Below are 19,543 nucleotides of genomic sequence, written 5' to 3' on the forward strand. Positions count from 1 at the left end.
TCGGCTGCCGCGGCAGAATCGAGCCACCGCCTTCCGGCTTAGGAAGCTTGCTCTTTAACGTCAACATCACTGTGTAACATGATTGGTTGGTGATAAAGCTACTCTAAGAATTCACATACTTCGAACTGAACTCCCTTCCTTTTGTCTTTGATGATGGAAGAAATTTTGATTTTTGTCACAACCTGGACAATATCGAGGGATATCAACACCAAGAATCTCTTGACCATATGTCGAACAAGTTTCTACGGTTGGTGTACATAGGAAGCCTTGGAGAGCAAGACCAACAACGTTTAGTGATACAACATACACTGTCTCCTCTGTTAATTGAGAGGGGACTCACTACTTGAATCGTGATGGTTTTCACTTTGTTTTTCTCATTTGCCAGAAATCTAAATGGCATTAAAAGCCTTATAAATCACGCTTTAACTAACGATGTCCTATCCTAGCTGAAGTGCAAACCGAACCTCCGACGCCTATCGCTTTTCGCGCTTGTTTCTTTGCCTTTGCACCACCACCCCACAAAGATCGCAGGTGCCTCCGTTGAGTATATACTGCGAGGTTCAAATAGACTTTGTCCAAATACCTGCTTGATGGAGAAATACTGCAGGACAGTATGCAGAATCGTTGGGGGCGGAAACGGGTAGCCGCATCTAACCCAAAATGGAAGTCTAAACAAGGAGAGAGCCCGCAAAAAAAATAAAAATGTACAGAGTTGGAAAAGAGAATGACTACTCGTCTGAGTGTGTTGGGTACCCTATTATGTGGTCAGTAAACATAAGTAAAGAAGCTTGCAGGGCCTGAAACTTACACCATGAGCAAACTGCAATGATGGAATAAAGGCAAATGAGAAGCCAACCCTCCAGCCAGTGACTTTTACCGTCTGCAATCAAGTAGTTGACAAGCAAAACAGCCACGAACATGGTTGCAACTTGGAACAAGTCGAAACTCAGGTTCATATCATCGTTACCCATTCCCCAGCCGATAATAACCAACAAGGGAATCAAGAAGAGAGCAACCTGCATAGAACTTCCAACGGCCACACCGATGGCCAAATCCATTTTATCCTTGATCGCAACAGTCACAGCCGTGGCGTGCTCGGCCGCGTTACCCACGATAGGCAACAGGATCAGTCCGACGAATTCCTCTGATACACCTCCAGTTTTAGTAACAGCATCGATGGAATCAACCATGAACTCAGCACAGAGAGCGATCAGGACGGTGGCGATTGTCAGCGTAGCGATGGCGACCCAGAAGTGCAACTGAGGCTCTTCCTCCTCATCTTCATCCTCTTCGGCCTTTGGAAGTCTGTGAGGGTTCATAAGCATCTCAGACAAACGCTCATTCTCTTCGCGTCCTGTCATGCCACCGCCAACGAGAGCACCAGGAACCATGATGCCTTGTCGGATATCGCCGGCTCCGGCACTTCCACGGGACCAAGGCTTTGCGGCGACCTTCTGGCTTTCCTTGGCGAATGTACTCTGGTGAGTCTTGAGCTGGAAGAGGAGATAGGCGGCATAAACGATGAGAAGAATCACTGCTGTGCCTCTTGAGAGTCGGGCTACGTTAGCGGGCGGTGTATCCTTCGCTTGGTCGAAAACTGTTGGCACAATGACGGAGGCGACGGCAAGAGCGAGCATGCTGTGAAATTAATTAGCAATCGTCCAACCAGTATGTCACGGTACTTACCTAGCGGCGGTTTGGGCGACAGTTTCGTTAAAATATTGACTCTCGCGTCGCAAACCACCGAAAAAGAAACAGAAGCCCAGCACCAGTAGAAGGTTGCTCAGGATTGAGCCCACCAGAGAGGTTTGAACGATAATGACTTTTCCATCGACAAGAGCCAGGATAGCCACGATGAGTTCGACGGCATTTCCAAAAGTCGCATTGATCAGACCACCCAAGACTTCACCCGTTCGTAGGGCGATCTCCTCCGTAGCGAAACTGAGAATAGCGGCTAAGGGTATAATTGCGATAAAATTTACCACGAAGACGGCGATCCGGTTAACGCTATGGATGTAGTTGAGAGCGATACCAACTGGGGCAGCAATGAGAAGGATGTTGATATATGAGTTGAGAAAGGTTCTCTGAAGTTGGTTTCGGACGGTGAACGGCTCCTTGGGCTCGACCTTGCGGAATATCTTTGTAGACTCTCGTTTCTTAAGTTTTCGCTTTTCCAAATCGATATTGTGATCTGCTACAGCTGGAACATCCTCGCGTTTTCTGTTTCGTAATTGATTTTCGTCACTGACGAGCGAGCGCTGTGAGACGGGGATATCGTCGTTCCCCTCAATTGGTGAACCTCCAACCGCCTTCTCTCGGTCATATTCGCCTTCCTTGCTTCTCCTCATATCTGTCATCGTCTCTGCCGTCGACCACTCTCTGGCTGGTCCGCTTCGACCAGGTTCGGTGACAGCGTGTGCCAAGGTCTCGCCAGCTGTCTCTTCTCGTGTGCTTTGTTGTTCCAGGCGGCCGGCGTCAGAAAGGGCGCGTGTTTGACGTTTCCACTCGACGTGACGAAAGGGATTCCAAGATTGATCGGTGCTGGTACGACTCAGAGTATGCGCTTGACGCTTGATGTTGAAGTGATTGACTATAGTGGTGTGTGTGAGTAGGCAAGCAAGCAAGCAAAAAAGCAACGGCAGATAGCAGATAGCAGCAGGAGTTCTATGGCATGTGGTAGAGAAACCAATGATTGACACTATGGATACGAGAAAAGTGAAGAAACTGAAAGGGGACCTTACAGGAAGACATCGCCAAGAACTGGGGTCCAAGTTCTTACGTGGGTCAACTGATGCGAATGTTCCGTATGTACCGTAAGTTGGGCTGCGTTGCGTGTCACTCGCGGCGCGGCACGGCACTGTAAAGTATAAAAAAAGAGAGAAAGATGGGGATGCCAAGGTTTCGAGAAAAACAGGGACCAAGTTCGCTCGAGGGAGGTGGGCTTGGCCTAGGTTTTGTTTTGTTGATTGATTTCAGGTCTTGTTCAATATTAGAACCTTGCGAGTGAGGTCACCAGCTTTTGTCTTCCCCTTTATTTCCCTGGAATGGGTTCTCTGCTGGCCGGTTATTATGAGCGACACGTCAAGGGGACCTCATAATTGGCAAAAAAACAAGCTCCGTGTAAGCGACAGGGAACAAGAGGCCTCCTCCTGTTCTGGAACTCCCCAACTCCTCCAATAAGCTTGATTCAGGTTCCACTGGCATCATTGGCAGCCACAACGCAAGCTAACATGACTGAGTGGCTGTATTCGTGTCCATGGCCAGGCGGTGATAATCAGCGTGTTCCGGTACACGATTCAGGGCTGTGCAGCTAACCACTTCACTGAGCAATAGCCCATTGGCAGGATCCGTTTGTGGCTCATCAGCTAGTAAACGACTTGCAGTTTTAAATGACCAAAGCCTTTTCCTTGCGGGTCGTCATCAACGACGCGAGAGTTGGTCGTTAATGCTCGCAGGGATTAGCCTTTGCCAAGCCGGCTAACTTTGCCGACCGATCTGCTTATGCCTTGGCGATCTGACTACCGCGACGAACAATCAAAATTATGTCATCTATGCATCTCTCTTATCCAATTGCTTTGTTTCTTGGCACTCACATGGCATATTCATTTCCGCCTTATATCCCACTCTGCTTGTTTTAGACTTTCACTTCTTGCATCGTCGTACAACTTTAACTTGAATAACACGCGATGAAACAGTCCCATGTCAGGAAACTGTCGTCATTTCAAAACTGTGGTTGATGCTACTCTTCTTTCTCTCACAATATAGTGAGCTTTACCACAGTTTCCAATTTATGCATAAATCGGGATTAAATTTTTTTATGCCGGTCATCACAAAGCGATAAGATCCAGTTGCTATCATAACATGGTCTCTGTATTTAAATGGTTCTAAATACGCGAGCTTCGCTGATATGCATTGTATGCTGCGCTTGATCTCTTTCCCGTCCGACCAAAAGATGAGCTATATGGCCTCGTGGCTATAGCTCAGGTATCATCAAATTGCAAAGCCACAATGCTCCAAAACGCCGTTCCTCTTCTCTTGGCTGCCTTTTCACTTCAGAAAACCCATGCATGCCATATCGGCTAAAGCCATTTTCCCACTAAACGCTCTCTTAGATGCGCCCTCGCGGGCTGGAAACGCCTGTTCCTGCAGCTTTCATTGCTTACTTGAAAACCAGTCCAAATCATTTCAAAGCCCATGTCCCATTTTGAATTCCATGCGTCTCAGTGTATGCTTAAATCCAGTCTCCGCCTCCAAGATCCGCATCCATCTCCGGCTCAGGCAATGGGTTTTTTCGAGGTCGTCCCCTTTTTCGTGGCTGGGAGTCAGAACGCGCCCGTTTCTTACGCCCACCGGGCGTGTGTCCTCCCTTTCGCTTGCGTCCCCTATCCGCAACAGCGTCGCCTTCTTCATCCTCGTCTGCGCTTGGAGTCGATGGCCCCAGGTCCATCTGTTCGCCGTCATCGGCGACCTTGAACTCCTTGTCAACGTTGAGGAGTTCCACAAGGTCAGTACACTTCCTAACCATTCGCTCTTGATCCTCAAGTCCAGCCATATGAGACTCGATCTCATCCCAGACCTTATCTCCGTGAACTCCTGGGACCTTGACTGGTGTCTTGTTGAGATCTTTGGCCAGTGCTTTGGCCTTGCTGTCGTGTCGGCTAGTCCCCATACCGTAAAGTCGGCGCAGATACGTTCGCGTCTCCCACATTGCTAGTAGAATGATGGACGCCGTTGTGAGCTGACGAAGACGGCTGGGTTCAACGTTGGCTGTGATCGCGAGAGCTGCCGTGGCCTGTTCACCCACAGGTGCCGCTAGACCCATTGACTCGTTCTGAGTTCCGGGGATGGTCGCTGGGGCTTCAGACGCCGATGATTGCAGGGCATCCACGCGAACATTGAAAACTTCCGACTCGATGGCCTGGGCGACTGGAGCGCCTGTGCTCGTCACGATTTTTTCGATCGCATTGACTGTGGTCTGCAACTCTCCAACCGTCTGATATTCGAAGAAGGCCAGATTCTCGGTGATGAATCGTGCAAAGGTCATGTGGGATGGGACTTCCTCGCTTGTATCGAGTTTGACTAGATCAAAGTCCAGCTGGCCACAGAGTTTATCTAAAAAGCGCTGACGATTCTTCATTTTGCTAATCTTGAGCACCTCCATCAAGAAGTGTAACTTGGACTGAAAGGGGTTGGTTGTGGCGCCGCGAGTGTCTTCCACTACATCGCGTTGATAGGCAAAGGCCGATTGTACTGCTTTGGCGTATTCTCGTTCCAGAACAGTTTCGTGCTTTTCATGCGAATATCGATGCTCAGAGAAGGCCAGCTCTGCAATCCTGCGGTTTGTCGATGTTTCGAGAGTCATCAAGGTGACGCAAGTTTCCTTGGGATGCGTCAGGCCTTGTCGGTTAATGCTACCGAGAACCTCCGTGGCGAGAAAAGCATGGTCACCCTGGCTTGAAACTGCGATTCGGGAAACGTGCTTCAAGAATCTCTGTGAGGTGGCGCTAGCGACATCGTCAAAATTTGTCCCTCCCATAACTGTCAGCTCCCTCTTCTTGCCTGTAGCTGGCGCTTCCGCTGCTGTTTCAGATCGCTTTTCTTCCATAAGAAGAAACTCTCTGATTGATCTCAAAATGAGCACCTCGAGACCGGGTATCTTCTCTTTGAAAACCTGATCAAACAAGGTATACAATTTAGGAACAACATAGTTGCGAGGCCATGCTTGGCAAATCAATCCAAGGGCGTCGAGCGCTGACTTGCGGATCTCGAGTGGTTTAGAAGGTGCAGCAAGAGGTATCAGCTTCTCGATGGCGAGCATAGGAACGGATTCTCCTTTCCAGGTAGGCAACTTCGACTTGAACCAAGTAGTCCATTCGTCGAGCTTGCAATGTTTTGCGATCATGCCAATTAGTAAACTATATCCATAGGTAAGGGTGGTTGCCGTCTGGTCGATAGGCCTCGCCTGGATTTGGTCGAGTTTCTGAATGCTGGAATGTAGAGCAAAAACCAGAGGCGTGTAATTATTGAGTAACCCACAAACAACCTGAGTACAGGCAACCAGATCGTCGAGAGGGTTTCGTTGGTTGACCTTTGAGATAGCTTTGAGCAGGAAGCTGCGTACTTCAGACAGAAACTCGGCATGAACACTGGAAAGAGTGGGTAGCACTCGGCGATAAATGATTGTCACATGCCTGAAAGCAGCTAACTCCTCTGGCGTGGAGAAGTTCGCAAGATGTGGTTTCAGAAGGCGTATCTGTTCGAAGTTGAACAGCTTGGGCTCGGCATTGGCAAATATCGTAAGCACCTGCAGCGCATCGCGCCCAGACGGGATTGACGGATCATCCGGGTCAAGGTTGTCGATTAATCCAAACATGTTGGCAACGAGCTTGGTGCAGACTGTGAAAGGTCCACCCAGAGACTTATCCTTTGGTTTCAAGATGGTTCGGAACACCTTGTCGAGCATTTCAGTGACCGTACCAGACTTGACAGTCTGGATAACGAGCGATACATGCTCATTGAGTGAAGTTTGGTAAACCGCGGTTCCGTCGTCTTGATAAAAGGGCGCAAACCAAACCTCCTCTATCATCTGGCGGGCTAGGTCGCGGACACCTTCATCGGGATCCTGTACTCGACGCAACAACCCGCTCGCTATCATGCTGCGGAGTGTCTTGCTTGGATTGCGAAGATAGATATCGCGAGTAAGTTTCATTGCACGTTTTCGTACACCAAGGCCATTATCATGGAATCGATTGACAATCATGGGAGTCAATAAGGTCTCAAGACGTGGTCGCATTGTCATGCAGTTACCGAGCAGTCCGAGAGCAGAGTCTCGCACTTGAATTGATGAATCGCCAGCGCATTCCAGAATCAAGTCAATCACGGTATTGTCGGCATCCAAGATTGAGGGATCGGTCTCGAGGACTTGATTGACGCTCTTGAGACTTCGACTTCGGACTGTAGCTTGGTCACTAGCCATAGAGCCAAGAAGAATGTTCAGAATCTTGCTGAAAGCTTCACATAGTGGTGAACGTAGCAAGATGATCGAGTAAGAAAGTTTGGCTTGATTTGTCGAGACAGTCTTGAACGTGTATTCGTTGACGAGCCATCGCCGATCCTCAACCATCATCCTCAATCGATAAGCCAGACGTCCGAGTTCCTCATCTCGTTCGTCATCTTCATCTGTGTAAGAGTCGTAGCCAACATGTACCTGGGACGCCCAGCCCGTAATGAGAAACGAGATGGCACTTGACAGGTGCGGATCTTCGTCGCTCCTGTTCTGGACATGCTCTAGAACGATCCGATAGGGCCCAGTCCAAGTTACCAGCTGGTCCAAGCGAGTTTTGTGTTCCAGAGCTTGATTAGCGACATCGGCAAGATATTCTGACAATTCGTCACTGTCAGTCCCATCAGAGGAACTCGTAAGGCTTTGAACACGAGAACGGAGGCGAGAAATGGCAGCACTCAGTCCGCCCAATAACTCCAGTGCCATGTTCTTCGCCGGGGCAGCAGTCTTGGGTGCTTCGAAAAGCTGGACCATCATGATCATCAGAAGGCGAAGCAACAGTTCAGCTGATGGCCAGTCCGGCGAATCAAGACAAGTAGTAAAATCTTCCACGAAAAGATCAAGAAGATTTCGGTAAGGGGTATCTCCAGATTTGGTTGAGCCGATGGCACGTTTGACGATGAAGCTTATCACATAGGACGCATTGCGCTGCGCCGCATCGGACAACGGAGCAACAGAGATCTCGAGGTCTTTGATAGCAACAGCGTGTTGCTTCGCGCCCTGTACCTCGCTCTTTATCGAGGAAACAAATTGCCCTGCGAGTGGTGCGCGATCATCTTCATCAGAGCTTTCTTCTTGCTCGTTATTGGGATTTTTATCGAGGTTACGCATCAATTTACTGCGTGATCGATTTTTGTTGTTATCCACTCGCCCGGAACTAGCTTGCACCAGCCTCATGATCAAAGCTGACACAGGCTGGATATTTTTCCCATCAGATAGCTTGAACTGTCGAGCACTTTGCTTACCAACAGGGAGCTTTTCCAGGGATGTGAGAATTTCGTCAATGATGCCTTGGCGTTGCTCAGGTTTGATCAAGAAAATCTGCGAAAGCATGTCCATTGCCACGGACCGAAGCCCGTCAAACTTTTGAACTCCCACGACAGAGTCCTTCTCAAAGTATGCATTCTCCATGAAAATGAGTCGGGACGCGGTATATTCTAGTGAGTTGATCACTGACTCGGAGAGCTCGATCTTAGTAACAAGCTCCGCTAACAAGGCGAATAACTTCTGGCAAGAGAGGAAGACAGCTGTGATAATTTTCTTGTTCTTCGATAGCAGCTTGAAAACAACCGATGCAGGTCCAGATGGCCGAAGTTCTACAAGAGGCATGACAATGTCCTCAGTGACCTTCCTGAAGATATCAGCGCACCTCTGGATAACAGATTCTGAATATAACTGCTTGTCTTCTCGTCCGCCCGAGAGAATGCGCAGGCATGTACGAGCTGACTTCAGCATTGTCTCCACATCTGAAAGCTGTTGTATCCATATGTCAATGGCATCTTCGCCCCAAGTCTCATCGACTCGGATCTCCAGGTTCTCAACTTGCTTCAAGCTGGCATCACTCAGTCTGATTATCTGAATCAGATGCTCTACTGGGACACGGTCGAAACACCTTAGAGCAATCGTCTTCTGAATCGCACCATGCATCTTCTGCTGCGAAGAGGCGGTCATAGCAACCTCTTGATCTGGTGTCATAGAAACGATTTCGTCTTGTCCGGGTCCTTCTCCGAGCATTCGCCCTACCGAGTTGAAAACAACGCGTACAAGTTTATCGAGTGCATGCAGAGCTGCCTCGCTACGTTGACGTTGATCGAGGCTTTCTCCAATCAGATCTGGACTATGAGAATAGGCTTGCTGGCTCTCTTTTCGAACTGATAGGTGATGGGGGTCCTCCGGGCGAGCTTCGACCTCGATGTACTCTTCTCGATTGATATACGCAGCTGGTAGCTCGATTCGAAACGCCCCATTCTGGTTAGCTTCAGTGGTAGCTTGCATAGGGAGCTGGGCTATCGGGGCCGGAGGCTGCACCATCGGCTGTATTCGCTGTTGCTCATGTTGGACTGGAACAACTGGAATGTCACGCTGAGGCGCATCGCTCACGTCGACGTAGGTTGAATGATCAAATTGTCTCTTAGACGGTATCGCGACTTCGATCCTAACGGAGCTTGACTTGTGTGCTTGAGAGTTATGCGCCGGCAAATTGGACGGTTGTGGCGGATTCGGGGAGTTTATGGAAGATGGCCGTTGTTTGGGGGTCGGGTGGGCTGCTGCTTGGCCGTTGACCTGCTTGGCCTCAGAAGCCAAGGGTTTTGTCGTCTTGAAATAGCCTCCCACTTTATCGAAGACATTTCTCGTGAGCGGCGACAGCCCATCAATGAGGCTCTTGCCGGTATGGGGGGTCGATTTCATTCCTGAAATTGCGGTAAACTTGCTACTCAATAGTCAGAATGTGATCCATAGTATGCGCGGCATGTTTCTCATACTAATGCGTTCGTTGACTTGGTTTGATTTCTTGGAGGACATGGTCAACCGCTTGCTTTACGTTGCGCGGCATCTGATTATGGCCCGCTGCTTCCTTATTTAGGTTGTTGAAATCGTGTGTTTGAAATAGGTCGGTCAGAGGGAGCGCAGGGGAGCCTGAGCCTAGAACGGGGTCGGGGATGATGTCTGACTAGAGTTAGATGACGATATGTCGAGAAGCGATGATAACTGACCAGAAATGAGAGGAATGGTTGAAGTCTGTGGTGAATAAGGGAGCGCCTCTTGTAGTGTGAACGGACGAGCAATAATACCCTCCTCAGCCCCCGTTTGAGCAAACTGCCCATTTGGGTCCGCCCCATGCTGCTGCGTGTTGTTCATTGTCGCAAAAGAGAAGGCGGTTCATCGCATATCTTGGTTCGAAAGGAAGGAGCAAACGGATACCAGCGCATCGGGATACTAGCAGGATAGGGTCAGGTACGGATCAAAAGACACGATCCAAGCGCGTATGCAGAGGAAATATGTTCTCAGGATGCATATAGTCGGAGTCGCGGTAAGGTGACTGGGCTGAAAAAGCAACGGGATTAAATGCAGCTAAGCATTGTTACCCGCTTTGAGTGAAAGTAAACGACGAGGTCAAAGCCTGGGGAAACCAACATGATCAGCCTCGCGAGCTTTGAACTTTCCTTGGATGTTTTCGAGACAGCTACTGGTCTGTGCGCCAAACGCACCACCACTCAGAAGCTATTCCGATCCGATCCACTCTTGCCTCGTCAGTTTTTCCGGAAGACCCTTGCAACCTTCCATTTGAGCCTATGATGGCTGGGCCAATTTTTTTGTCTCTGGATTTGTTCAGCTTGCGCAAGTTGTAAACCAAGTTCTTCAATTGTGTAGAAACTCGCTCACGACTCACAATGGCTGCGATCGGAACTCTCGTATTTTGTACCGACTGTGGTAATCTGTTACCTGCAACGAAAGGAACCCAGCGAAATGTTTTGCATTGCGAATGCTGTGGTGCAGAGAATCGAGGTCTGTACGCTTGGGGTGGTATTTGGCAAAATATCTAACAGGTTGTGCAGATACCGGTTCCAAAGTTACCGTTACGCAAACAAAACCCTCCGATTTCCCTTCTTTCTTGAGACAGAAGCTCCAGTCAAGCGTTCAGGCTGTTGAGAAACACAATTTGCAAACCGATAGCACCGTTCATGAGACATGCCCCAAATGCGGTCGTGAAGAGGTCAAGTATACCAATGTTCAACTGCGCGGTGCAGATGAAGGTTCAACGGTCATCTACCTTTGCGATTGCGGCAACTCGTGAGAATCCCGAATCCATCTATTTTAACTAATCTAACATTGACTTTTAGGTGGCATGAAAACAACTAGACGTAATACTCGACAACGCGAGCGTATTCATAAATCATGCAGAAACTCCTGCGGTCTCGGGAATCAAAGCATACTCGGCCTCTCCACCCTTCTCATACTCAGCGATATCTAGCGCAACAATGCAACTCTCTCGAACAACCTTTTCCTTGTCATGAAGGAACTTTCTAAGGGTATCCTCGACACCCTCCTCCTCACCCAGGCTGCCAAGTGCCTCAGCCGCTTCATGTCGAACCATACTGGCCTCGTTGACGTTGCCCAACGCCTCAGTCAGGGCTGGAATAGAAGCGGGGTGCGAAAGCTGGCCGAACACAAAGGCGATCTCGTGTCGGAAGAGTGCGGACGAGTCGGACAATCCTTTAGCAAGAGCGAGAACGGCAGGGACAGCAGTGGGCAGGTCGGGAGGCGAAGCCAGGTCTCGGAGAGCAAACATGGCGCGGTAACGGAGGAACAGAGGCAGATTTGTATCCATGAGCTTGCGGCCAAGCTCCTCGACTTCAGCCTTCTGTTCGGATTCGGGCATTGGGGGCGCAGGATCGATAGAGGCAAAATCACTAGGCGACAATGTTAATCAGGGGCAACCCCAATATATCTTTTCACAAACCTAGGGCGCAACTTTTCCTTTCGTCGCTCTTCTGAGTTCTCCCACTCAATGCGCTCAATGGCGATCTCGCATGTCTCGATAATGCTTATGTCCTCCTCTTTGCGATCTCGGTACTCGCGGAGGATGTCCAGGTTGTCGGCCCAACCTAAGGCACCAAGGGCTTCGGCGGCTTCGTGACGACACATAGGGTCCTCCTTCAAATCAGCCAGAACCTGTCGGAGAGGCTTGACGGCAGCGGGGTTGCCTGTCTGGCCGAGACAGTATGCGAGCTCATGCTTGAGCAAGGCCGAGGGCGAAGTGAATCCGGCGGCGATGGCTTCGATGGCCGCAACCCTTGTAGCATCATCGTCTGAGGTGGTCGCAACGTGCTTCAGTGAGAAGAGAGCACGAAAACGGATGGGAAGAGGGGTGTCCTCAGAACAGAGGGATTTCCTCAAACTCAGAACCGTGGAATCGGCTGAGTTAGAGGTCTCTGGGGTATCAGCAGAAGGAGACATTTTGTGGTATTGGTTGGAAATAGATCTTGATATCGTAGGGTGCTTCTAGATCAGCTCAGAATAAAATCTTCGCGGGGTCCTGAGCTTATCTTATCTCAGACAAATGTGAAATAACCCCGCCACTGATCGGCTTTTTTTTTATGGTGTGCCTGTCATGAGTTTTGGGCAGATCGTCGCCTTTAGCCGGTCCGATAACCGGCGCTCTCAGCATGTTGAGTATAAAAAGGCAGGAAACATTTGAAAGCTTATTATATCTGTATTGCTGATGCGACGGTTTTCGAATTAACCTGCGATCACCGAGGCTTTCGTACCAGTCTCAGTGTCAGTGAGACTATTGAGCGTTAGTACAGTTGTGATTAGTATCATTGAGCCATATCACTGGAAATGATTAAAAGTGTTTGGTTTTGAGGTTGTATATGGCACGAAAATGTTAATGCTTACTATCAGGAAGTCTCTGGATAAATATTTATTGGTAAAGCTCTTCTTTCAAAGCATATGGCATATTAAGTAGTTTATGATCCGAACTCATTGATCTCTCCTTTCATCTTTCTCACACCTAAGTATCCCTCGGCTACCTCTAAACAAATGTTTCTCACTGTATACACAATATGCCGAGATTTTGGGGAACAGGGAGATTTCCATAGTAATCTCACCTACCACGACTTTCTTCGTAAAGCTAGTATATCTATGGATCTTTATCACTTCATTGTATCTTGACTCATTAGCATTTGTTACTCCGCGGCGATACTACACATCGCCCGACGCTTGCTAAGCAACCAATCAACATAGACGCTTAGCACTTACCCTAGGAACAACCACATCGATGATCTTAACCACGCCAACCTTCTTTCAACTATCTCAAAAAAAAAATTGTCCAGACAGATACGATACGATATCCCACATAGGAAGAATTCACTCTCACTTCTCATTCTTTTTTTATATTGTATTCCTCGCAGTTCAGGACAACCCGAAAAGTGCAGTGTCTGTCCATTATTAAGCTTCGAGCTCACGTTGCCACCTCCGACTCACTTTCCCTCACTTCACCTCATTTCACAAAAAGACAATGGCACCCTCTCTTGAAGCCCCAGAGGCTGTAGACGATGTTCTCGCAAACCCGATCAAGCAGAAGCCGCAACTAGTTGCCCCAGAGCCTCAGAACTGTGTTGGCCCGGATTCAGAGCAAGCCGGTAAAGCGGACGCATGCGCCGGGTGTCCAAACCAGGCCATCTGCGCATCAGCGCCCAAGGGACCCGACCCTGATATCCCTATCATCTCAGCGCGCCTGGAGAATGTCAAGCACAAAATTCTAGTACTAAGCGGAAAGGGCGGCGTCGGAAAGAGTACATTTACATCCCTGTTGGCACACGCCTTTGCGACAAATCCAGACAGCACTGTGGGTATCATGGACACTGATATCTGTGGACCCAGTATTCCCAAGATGATGGGCGTGGAGGGTGAGACTGTGCATGTCAGCGGTACAGGTTGGTCACCTATCTGGGTCATGGACAACCTCTCTGTCATGAGTATTCAGTTTCTACTGCCCAACCGAGATGACGCTGTCATTTGGCGGGGACCCAAGAAGAACGGTCTGATCAAGCAATTTCTCAAGGATGTGGAATGGGGTGACCTTGACTTTTTGCTTGTCGACACACCACCAGGCACGAGCGACGAGCATCTCAGTGTAAACTCATTCCTGAAGGAGAGTGGGATCGATGGTGCTGTCATGGTCACCACACCGCAGGAGGTATCACTTTTGGATGTACGAAAAGAGATCGACTTCTGCCGCAAGGCCGGCATCAGGGTGTTAGGTCTTGCAGAGAACATGAGCGGCTTCGTTTGCCCCAATTGTTCAACGGAAAGTCAGATCTTTAAGGCAAGTACAGGAGGAGGACGTGCACTAGCTGAAGAGATGGACATTCCCTTCTTAGGATCAGTGCCCTTGGACCCTAGGATCAGGATGGCATGTGATTACGGAGAGAGTTACTTCGACTCATTCCCAGATAGCCCAGCCTGCATCGCGTTTCAAGGAGTTGTTAAGAACGTTGCGATGCAGTTGGGATTAAATACCCAGGATGTGCTGCCAGATGAGTAGGCAGCCGTCTTGAAGTTACGTTGTTATGTAGATCATGATATGTGGATTTCGCTGCCACGCCGTGTTTCCTTTCTTGTGTCTGCTCCTTGATTACTCTGACTTGAGCTTGTCAGGAATCTCTTCCAAATCTTCCGCTGTCTCTATATCAATAATTCGTCCAACCTCGGCCGTGTTGCGCATCAGCTCCTTGGCGCCTGCGTAGAGCATTCTGATCTCGGCGTTGCAGGTAACCGGGAGGTAGAAGATAAGTACGTATGGCACAGACAAGCGTCCATCACCCTATGCTCATATTAGCATCATGTCAAACATTTCAGATGGTTGTTCGATCAGACATACCATGGTGAGAGGGTAGCTCAGGAGGATGAATCGAGGCGCATGATCGGGGAGGTCATCGCCAATATCTTCGAGGGAAGTATAAACGGTCTTGTCTTCGTCTTGTCGGATTTCGTAAGTGTTCTTATCGATCAGGTCTACAAGAGACGGTTAGCAAGAGGACAGGAACCTATGACTTTCAAGTCGTATCAAGAAGAGACGTACATACAAATAACAGCTTGGGGACCCTTGGCCCGAGAAGTAGTAAGTCTAAACTTGCGGAGGTGGTCCTTTGACTCTCCAGAGAAGGTATACAGTCGTGATTCCGACGCCTAAGCGCATGACGTTAGCGGGCAAACTGGGGATGGAGAGGAGGACAAGTGAGTGGAAGTACCATTGTGAAGCTTTGTTTGAGTTTGCTAATAGGTAAAAGCCCCTTTGTAGCTGTTTTAAACCTGTAACGGATGCCTTAACTTCGTTTAGCAGTTATCAGACGAGTTAAGTTGGTGTAGCCCAATGCCCCGCCAAAGGGTAGCTGTTAACTTGACCCCACATTGTCCCGCCATCGTCTAGCGTAGCGAGTTAACGTCATCTACAGGCTGTTGAAATCGAGACAACATTGGACAATAATAAAGGGAGAAACTTGCATATTTACCCTGCTATCTGCCTATCACCTGATCCTCGAGCTCTCTTACTGCATCTGCCCTTGGCCATCCATGTTCTCACGCATCTCTCAGGTAACCCGGCATCTTTCAGCTCCCGTTGTTAGCAACACCAGACGATTCGCCCTAGGAAGAACCATGGCTCCTATATCGGCAGATGAGCGCAACTCGCGCACCATTTCTACAGCCGCCTGTTTGATCATCGGTGATGAAGTTCTGGGCGGAAAGGTATAGTTATTTGAAAACATCTTACTTTCTGCGTAACACAATGGGGGTCACTGACATCATGAACGTAGACAGTTGATGTGAGTAATTCAAGTATAGGCTAGATATTGAATTAATCCAGATAGACCAACTCTGCCTATTTCGCCAAATGGTGCTTTAACCTCGGAATTGTAAGTCTAGCCATGGATAGCTAAGCATGCGCGAATGCTGAATAGTCATAGAACCTCAAGCGCATCGAGGTTATTGAAGACGATGAAGGCGAGATTGTTGAGGCTGTGCAGAGAATGAGCGACCGCTATGACTTTGTCGTTACTAGGTAAGTCCTTCGGCGACACTACTTGAAGATTGAATAGCTAATATGAATCAGTGGTGGAATCGGGCCTACGTAAGGAATCACTACCCTCGTTTCTGCATGTACTAATATCTTAGACACGACGACATTACTTACCAATCGATCGCCAAGGCCTTTAACCTGCCTCTCAAACTACACCAAGAAACCTTTGACAAGATGAAGCTGATGTCCAAGGTTCATCCCAATCAACCCAAGTTCGATTGGGATGTTGACTCGCCAGCAAGAAGGGCAAAGCTTCGTATGGCTGAGTTGCCAATTGACGAATCTCGGGACCTTAAGAAGCAAGCTCTCTTCCCCCATGATGATCTTTGGGTTCCCGTATCAGTCGTGAACGGAAACATCCATATCTTGCCGGGTATCCCTAGACTTTGTATGTAATTTCCTGAGCGCCGCTTACTATCTGCTGACCGGGAACAGTTCAGAGACTTCTTGAGGGGTTGAAGCCTCACATCCTCCCACGTCTCAGTGACCCTGAGGGGAAAGGTACGCATAGAGTACTGTTCTCTACGCCTCTTCCTGAGAGTGGCGTTGCCGATTATCTCACAACATTGGCTGCCAAAGTTGGGCCCAAGGGTGTCAAGGTCGGAAGTTATCCTCGCTGGGGCAAGAAAAACAACACGGTCACACTCGTTGGACGGTTAGCAGGGAACATTACCAAATGGTCAAGTGAAAAATATGCTGACACAGATATAGGGATCTGGACTATCTCGAGAGTCTCGTTGACGAAGTTCAAGCTGGCATTCAGGGTCTGCGAGTTGATGCCGAGAGCGACGGAGAAGAAGACCCGAAGCAGATCAAGAAGCAGGCGACCGAAGACGCGGACAAGGACACCGCAGAGCAAGTTGTTGAGAAACCTTGATATGTCTTGATAGCTGAGATCGTTGGATTTTTCGAAGTCCACAAGGCATGGCGGCGGGTTATAGTTGCGCTGATCACAGTAACATCCGTTAGAACGGCTATGAAGAATTGCCATTGGCTAGATGGCATGTTTCGTTAATATCCTTGGATATATGTAGACAAGTGTTATAGAATGTTCGGAGTTGCAATCTGATACCGGCGCACGGGCTTGAAACTTTCGGTATTCAACGGCCAAAACCTGGTCATTTCGCCGATCATGGCGCTTTTTGTTCAGACGAGCTGCACAAGCTGCATTCTTCACCAGCAGCTATCTCAGAGCTATCCAACGTGTATGAAATCTAGTACCCGAACTTGTGTGTCGATTTTGCTGTACAACTACCTGTATAGGTAGCTTGCTAAATTTCGAGTCGCCTCCGGATTCAGCACTTGCGGCCAACACATAAAACATATGTCGTACATCCTGGCACAAGGCAAAGGTGTTGGGCTTTTGTTGCATCACACTGACTTTAGGGTTGGCAGCCGAGATAAGACAATGGAGCAGAGTTGAGTCTCATCTCCGAAGCTCTGAGGGGCCGTAACGTAGTATCGGCCTTGAACAACTTGACTTGCTGAAGTCATATAATCATACGATTTTAAGTAACAAGAGGGGTCAGTGATCTGTTGCCTTGCAGATCAACACATGAACATCGACATCGATGAGACGCATCCGCGTGGAAGGCTAGAGAGGGACTCGTGCTTCATGTGATGGCACGCTGTTTTCGGAAGCTGACTCGAGGCTCTTTCCTTTAAGGAACCTGGGGTGCGTTGAACACCAGGGGTATGAACAACGAGGATGGTGGAGGTGGAGTCGATAGATTGTCTTAGGCACATCGTAGCGGCGATAGCAAGGCTCGTGACATGATCGGCGCCGAGATCAGAGGTTAGACCTTGAACAAACCCACGACACCTGAGGGGGAGATTGAGGGATGTCGTGATGTGCGCTTGGCGTGTAGAAATAAGCCAGAGTGTAATCTGCCGAAAAGGGGCTGTTGCTAGGACGAATCCTAGAGGCACATCGAAGTGGATCACGACCTGGAACTGGTGGAGACGGGCGCAAATACAAATGCAAAAGACGTCATTTCGTTCTAGAAGCTGACAATAGAAGTTGTTGGAGATCATTCACATTCAACTTGATTGCACTGATATTGCGTGTGGTTGCATTCGGCCGAAAGGGCCAGAAAGCGGAAATTCATATGAAACAAGCGAAAACACTTTGAATTAATGATTGACAGCATGCCAGCAGCATTGATCACGTAGAGCCGAATGTGAACAGACTCGTGTCATTTCATGAGTTTATGAAGATGTTGATAAACTTCCATGGCAAAGCTCTCGCATAGACTACATGGGATCACGTGCATGCTGCAGCTTTGACAGAAGCCCCACACGCTCCCACCCCACTTCACAAAGAACTCCCGTCGAGCCGCAATATCATAGCTACTTCTTCCTCTCTTCAAGCATCGTCCTCTTCAACGTCGCGCTTCCATGCTACAAACAGATATTTTGCCCCTCCGCAAAATGTCATAAGCTTTTCTGCGAGCAGAAAAAGCCAAAAGCTCGCATGTGAGAAATTCGGAGCATCTTTCCAATCGTTGCCAGTCTTTCGAGAATGGTGGCATACAGCAGTCACTCGCTTTACGAAGTGAGAGGACGTGTCTACCCGTGAGGGCCCAGCGCCAATCGGCGCTCGCAATACAGGCATCAGAAATGACAGGGTCTGGCGAATTGGTTCGCTTTTCGTATCAGATTCCTATGGGAAGCCGTTGCGGAGATTGTGGGAGACTACGGTTGAACACTGGAGTGCGATGCGCGACGTGGCTGCGGCCATAATTCAATTCCGATCATTCTCTAGAGGACGATGCTTCACCTTTCTTTTTCAGGTACGTGATTGCTACTTTTGGTATTTCTAGGGCAAAGAATACTACTAACGATGACATATTGTGGCCCTAGGGAAGAGCCGTGGCGGACCCTACAGGCATAATCGGTTGCCAGGCATGCCCTTTATCGAGACTCGCGAACCATCGTCAATCAACCGACGCGTGGGCTCCAGACTGACATTCAAGAGTCCGTCAAAGCTTCGGTAATGGGCTCGTTTGAGAGCTTCGTTTCTCTAACCATTATCCTAACCCGTTTGATTGACCGAACGCTTATCCCAATATGCAAAGTTTGGCTTTCAGCTCCTGGCTCAGTTAAGGTAGGTTGCTGGCAGAGAATAGTTGTTCTTCCATCATGTGTTATTAGTCGAGTATGTGATTGGCTTTGTAGATTCATCACGCTCCATGGACGGAATTATTGTAACTTCTACGGAGTATCTGGGGTCGGGAACCGACTCCCACCTAGACTCAAGTGGCCAGACACCAACATACATAGCTACTTAGTATTTGCTCCAGTCCGAACTAATACTTTGTCTTTATCTGCTCCGGTCAAATCTTATATAACGTAAACTCCAGTCGACTCAGACTGTGTTAAGTGAAATCTGTTAGCCTGGGATGGTCTCCGGAGTGAGAAGAACCGTAGCTTGATGAAGTCGGCTGAACCTATTGCTATATCAAAGTTAGTTCTTCATATCCCCAACATGTCCCTTATGTAATGTTTTGAGATGGGCAGTTATCTAGAATCTGTATCATGGTGATCAGATTGGGTTATCGACCTAGCCACGCCACGCATCGATCAACCCCCACCCGGCGTTGATCCTGTTGACACACCGTCACATCTTCAACAGCCTCAAACGCGCCAACGCTAGTAGTACAACGTGCTGGAAGGGTGTCATGGTTCATCTGGCGAAAGCGGCGGGTCGCTGCAACGTTGAATGGTTCTGCATTGGAGGATGACAAGAACAAAGGCCATGAGCGTAGTGAAACGTTTGCCCTGTAGGCACTAAGACATTTCCACGATTTATATGGAGGAAAGCCGTGAATAGGGTCAGCTCATGGTTTGATTCCTGAATTCAAACTAGACCGTACAGGAGTCAATACCTTTGCTTT

General features: G+C 48.8%; 8 protein-coding genes across 8 annotated transcripts; 3 read left to right on the forward strand and 5 right to left on the reverse strand.

The window, feature by feature from the left end:
- Positions 1-354: 354 nt before the first annotated feature.
- BKA55DRAFT_570796 (Sodium/calcium exchanger protein-domain-containing protein) lies at positions 355-2,764 on the reverse strand. Its single transcript, XM_046193022.1, has 3 exons — positions 1,687-2,764; positions 809-1,638; positions 355-754 (listed from the first exon to the last, which is right to left on the reverse strand). The coding sequence occupies exons 1-3, from the start codon at positions 2,355-2,357 to the stop codon at positions 729-731; spliced, it is 1,527 nt and encodes a 508-aa protein (XP_046048840.1). The 5' UTR covers positions 2,358-2,764; the 3' UTR covers positions 355-728.
- Positions 2,765-4,231: 1,467 nt separating this feature from the next.
- Positions 4,232-9,922, reverse strand: BKA55DRAFT_512598 (sister chromatid cohesion C-terminus-domain-containing protein; the record flags this gene model as incomplete). The annotated part of the gene is made up of 3 exons (XM_046187822.1): positions 4,232-9,494; positions 9,547-9,730; positions 9,778-9,922. The coding sequence occupies 3 exons, from the start codon at positions 9,920-9,922 to the stop codon at positions 4,232-4,234; spliced, it is 5,592 nt and encodes a 1,863-aa protein (XP_046048841.1).
- Positions 9,923-10,455: 533 nt separating this feature from the next.
- On the forward strand, positions 10,456-10,924 carry BKA55DRAFT_691156 (transcription factor S-II; the record flags this gene model as incomplete). The annotated part of the gene is made up of 3 exons (XM_046199622.1): positions 10,456-10,570; positions 10,621-10,855; positions 10,906-10,924. 3 exons carry the CDS (start codon positions 10,456-10,458, stop codon positions 10,922-10,924), a joined length of 369 nt encoding a protein of 122 aa, XP_046048842.1.
- On the reverse strand, positions 10,836-12,022 carry BKA55DRAFT_616772 (armadillo-type protein; the record flags this gene model as incomplete). Its single annotated transcript, XM_046196718.1, has 2 exons — positions 10,836-11,475; positions 11,526-12,022. The coding sequence occupies 2 exons, from the start codon at positions 12,020-12,022 to the stop codon at positions 10,959-10,961; spliced, it is 1,014 nt and encodes a 337-aa protein (XP_046048843.1). The 3' UTR covers positions 10,836-10,958.
- Positions 12,023-13,085: 1,063 nt separating this feature from the next.
- Positions 13,086-14,114, forward strand: BKA55DRAFT_513239 (cytosolic Fe-S cluster assembly factor NBP35; the record flags this gene model as incomplete). The annotated part of the gene is made up of 1 exon (XM_046187876.1): positions 13,086-14,114. One exon carries the CDS (start codon positions 13,086-13,088, stop codon positions 14,112-14,114), a length of 1,029 nt encoding a protein of 342 aa, XP_046048844.1.
- A 45-nt stretch (positions 14,115-14,159) lies between these two features.
- BKA55DRAFT_395134 (uncharacterized protein) lies at positions 14,160-14,982 on the reverse strand. The gene is made up of 4 exons (XM_046186032.1): positions 14,821-14,982; positions 14,656-14,758; positions 14,451-14,584; positions 14,160-14,393 (listed from the first exon to the last, which is right to left on the reverse strand). Exons 1-4 carry the CDS (start codon positions 14,821-14,823, stop codon positions 14,205-14,207), a joined length of 429 nt encoding a protein of 142 aa, XP_046048845.1. The 5' UTR covers positions 14,824-14,982; the 3' UTR covers positions 14,160-14,204.
- A 244-nt stretch (positions 14,983-15,226) lies between these two features.
- Positions 15,227-16,524, forward strand: BKA55DRAFT_540466 (MoaB/Mog domain-containing protein; the record flags this gene model as incomplete). The annotated part of the gene is made up of 7 exons (XM_046190270.1): positions 15,227-15,316; positions 15,385-15,393; positions 15,439-15,483; positions 15,535-15,629; positions 15,743-16,035; positions 16,083-16,302; positions 16,359-16,524. 7 exons carry the CDS (start codon positions 15,227-15,229, stop codon positions 16,522-16,524), a joined length of 918 nt encoding a protein of 305 aa, XP_046048846.1.
- A 583-nt stretch (positions 16,525-17,107) lies between these two features.
- On the reverse strand, positions 17,108-17,762 carry BKA55DRAFT_395020 (uncharacterized protein). Its single transcript, XM_046186031.1, has one exon. The coding sequence runs from the start codon at positions 17,679-17,681 to the stop codon at positions 17,196-17,198; it is 486 nt and encodes a 161-aa protein (XP_046048847.1). The 5' UTR covers positions 17,682-17,762; the 3' UTR covers positions 17,108-17,195.
- Between the last annotated feature and the right edge of the window lie 1,781 nt (positions 17,763-19,543).

The sequence above is a fragment of the Fusarium redolens genome (assembly GCF_020744475.1).
Source record: "Fusarium redolens strain MPI-CAGE-AT-0023 chromosome Unknown BKA55scaffold_9, whole genome shotgun sequence".
In the NCBI taxonomy this organism is placed as follows: Eukaryota; Fungi; Ascomycota; class Sordariomycetes; order Hypocreales; family Nectriaceae; genus Fusarium; species Fusarium redolens.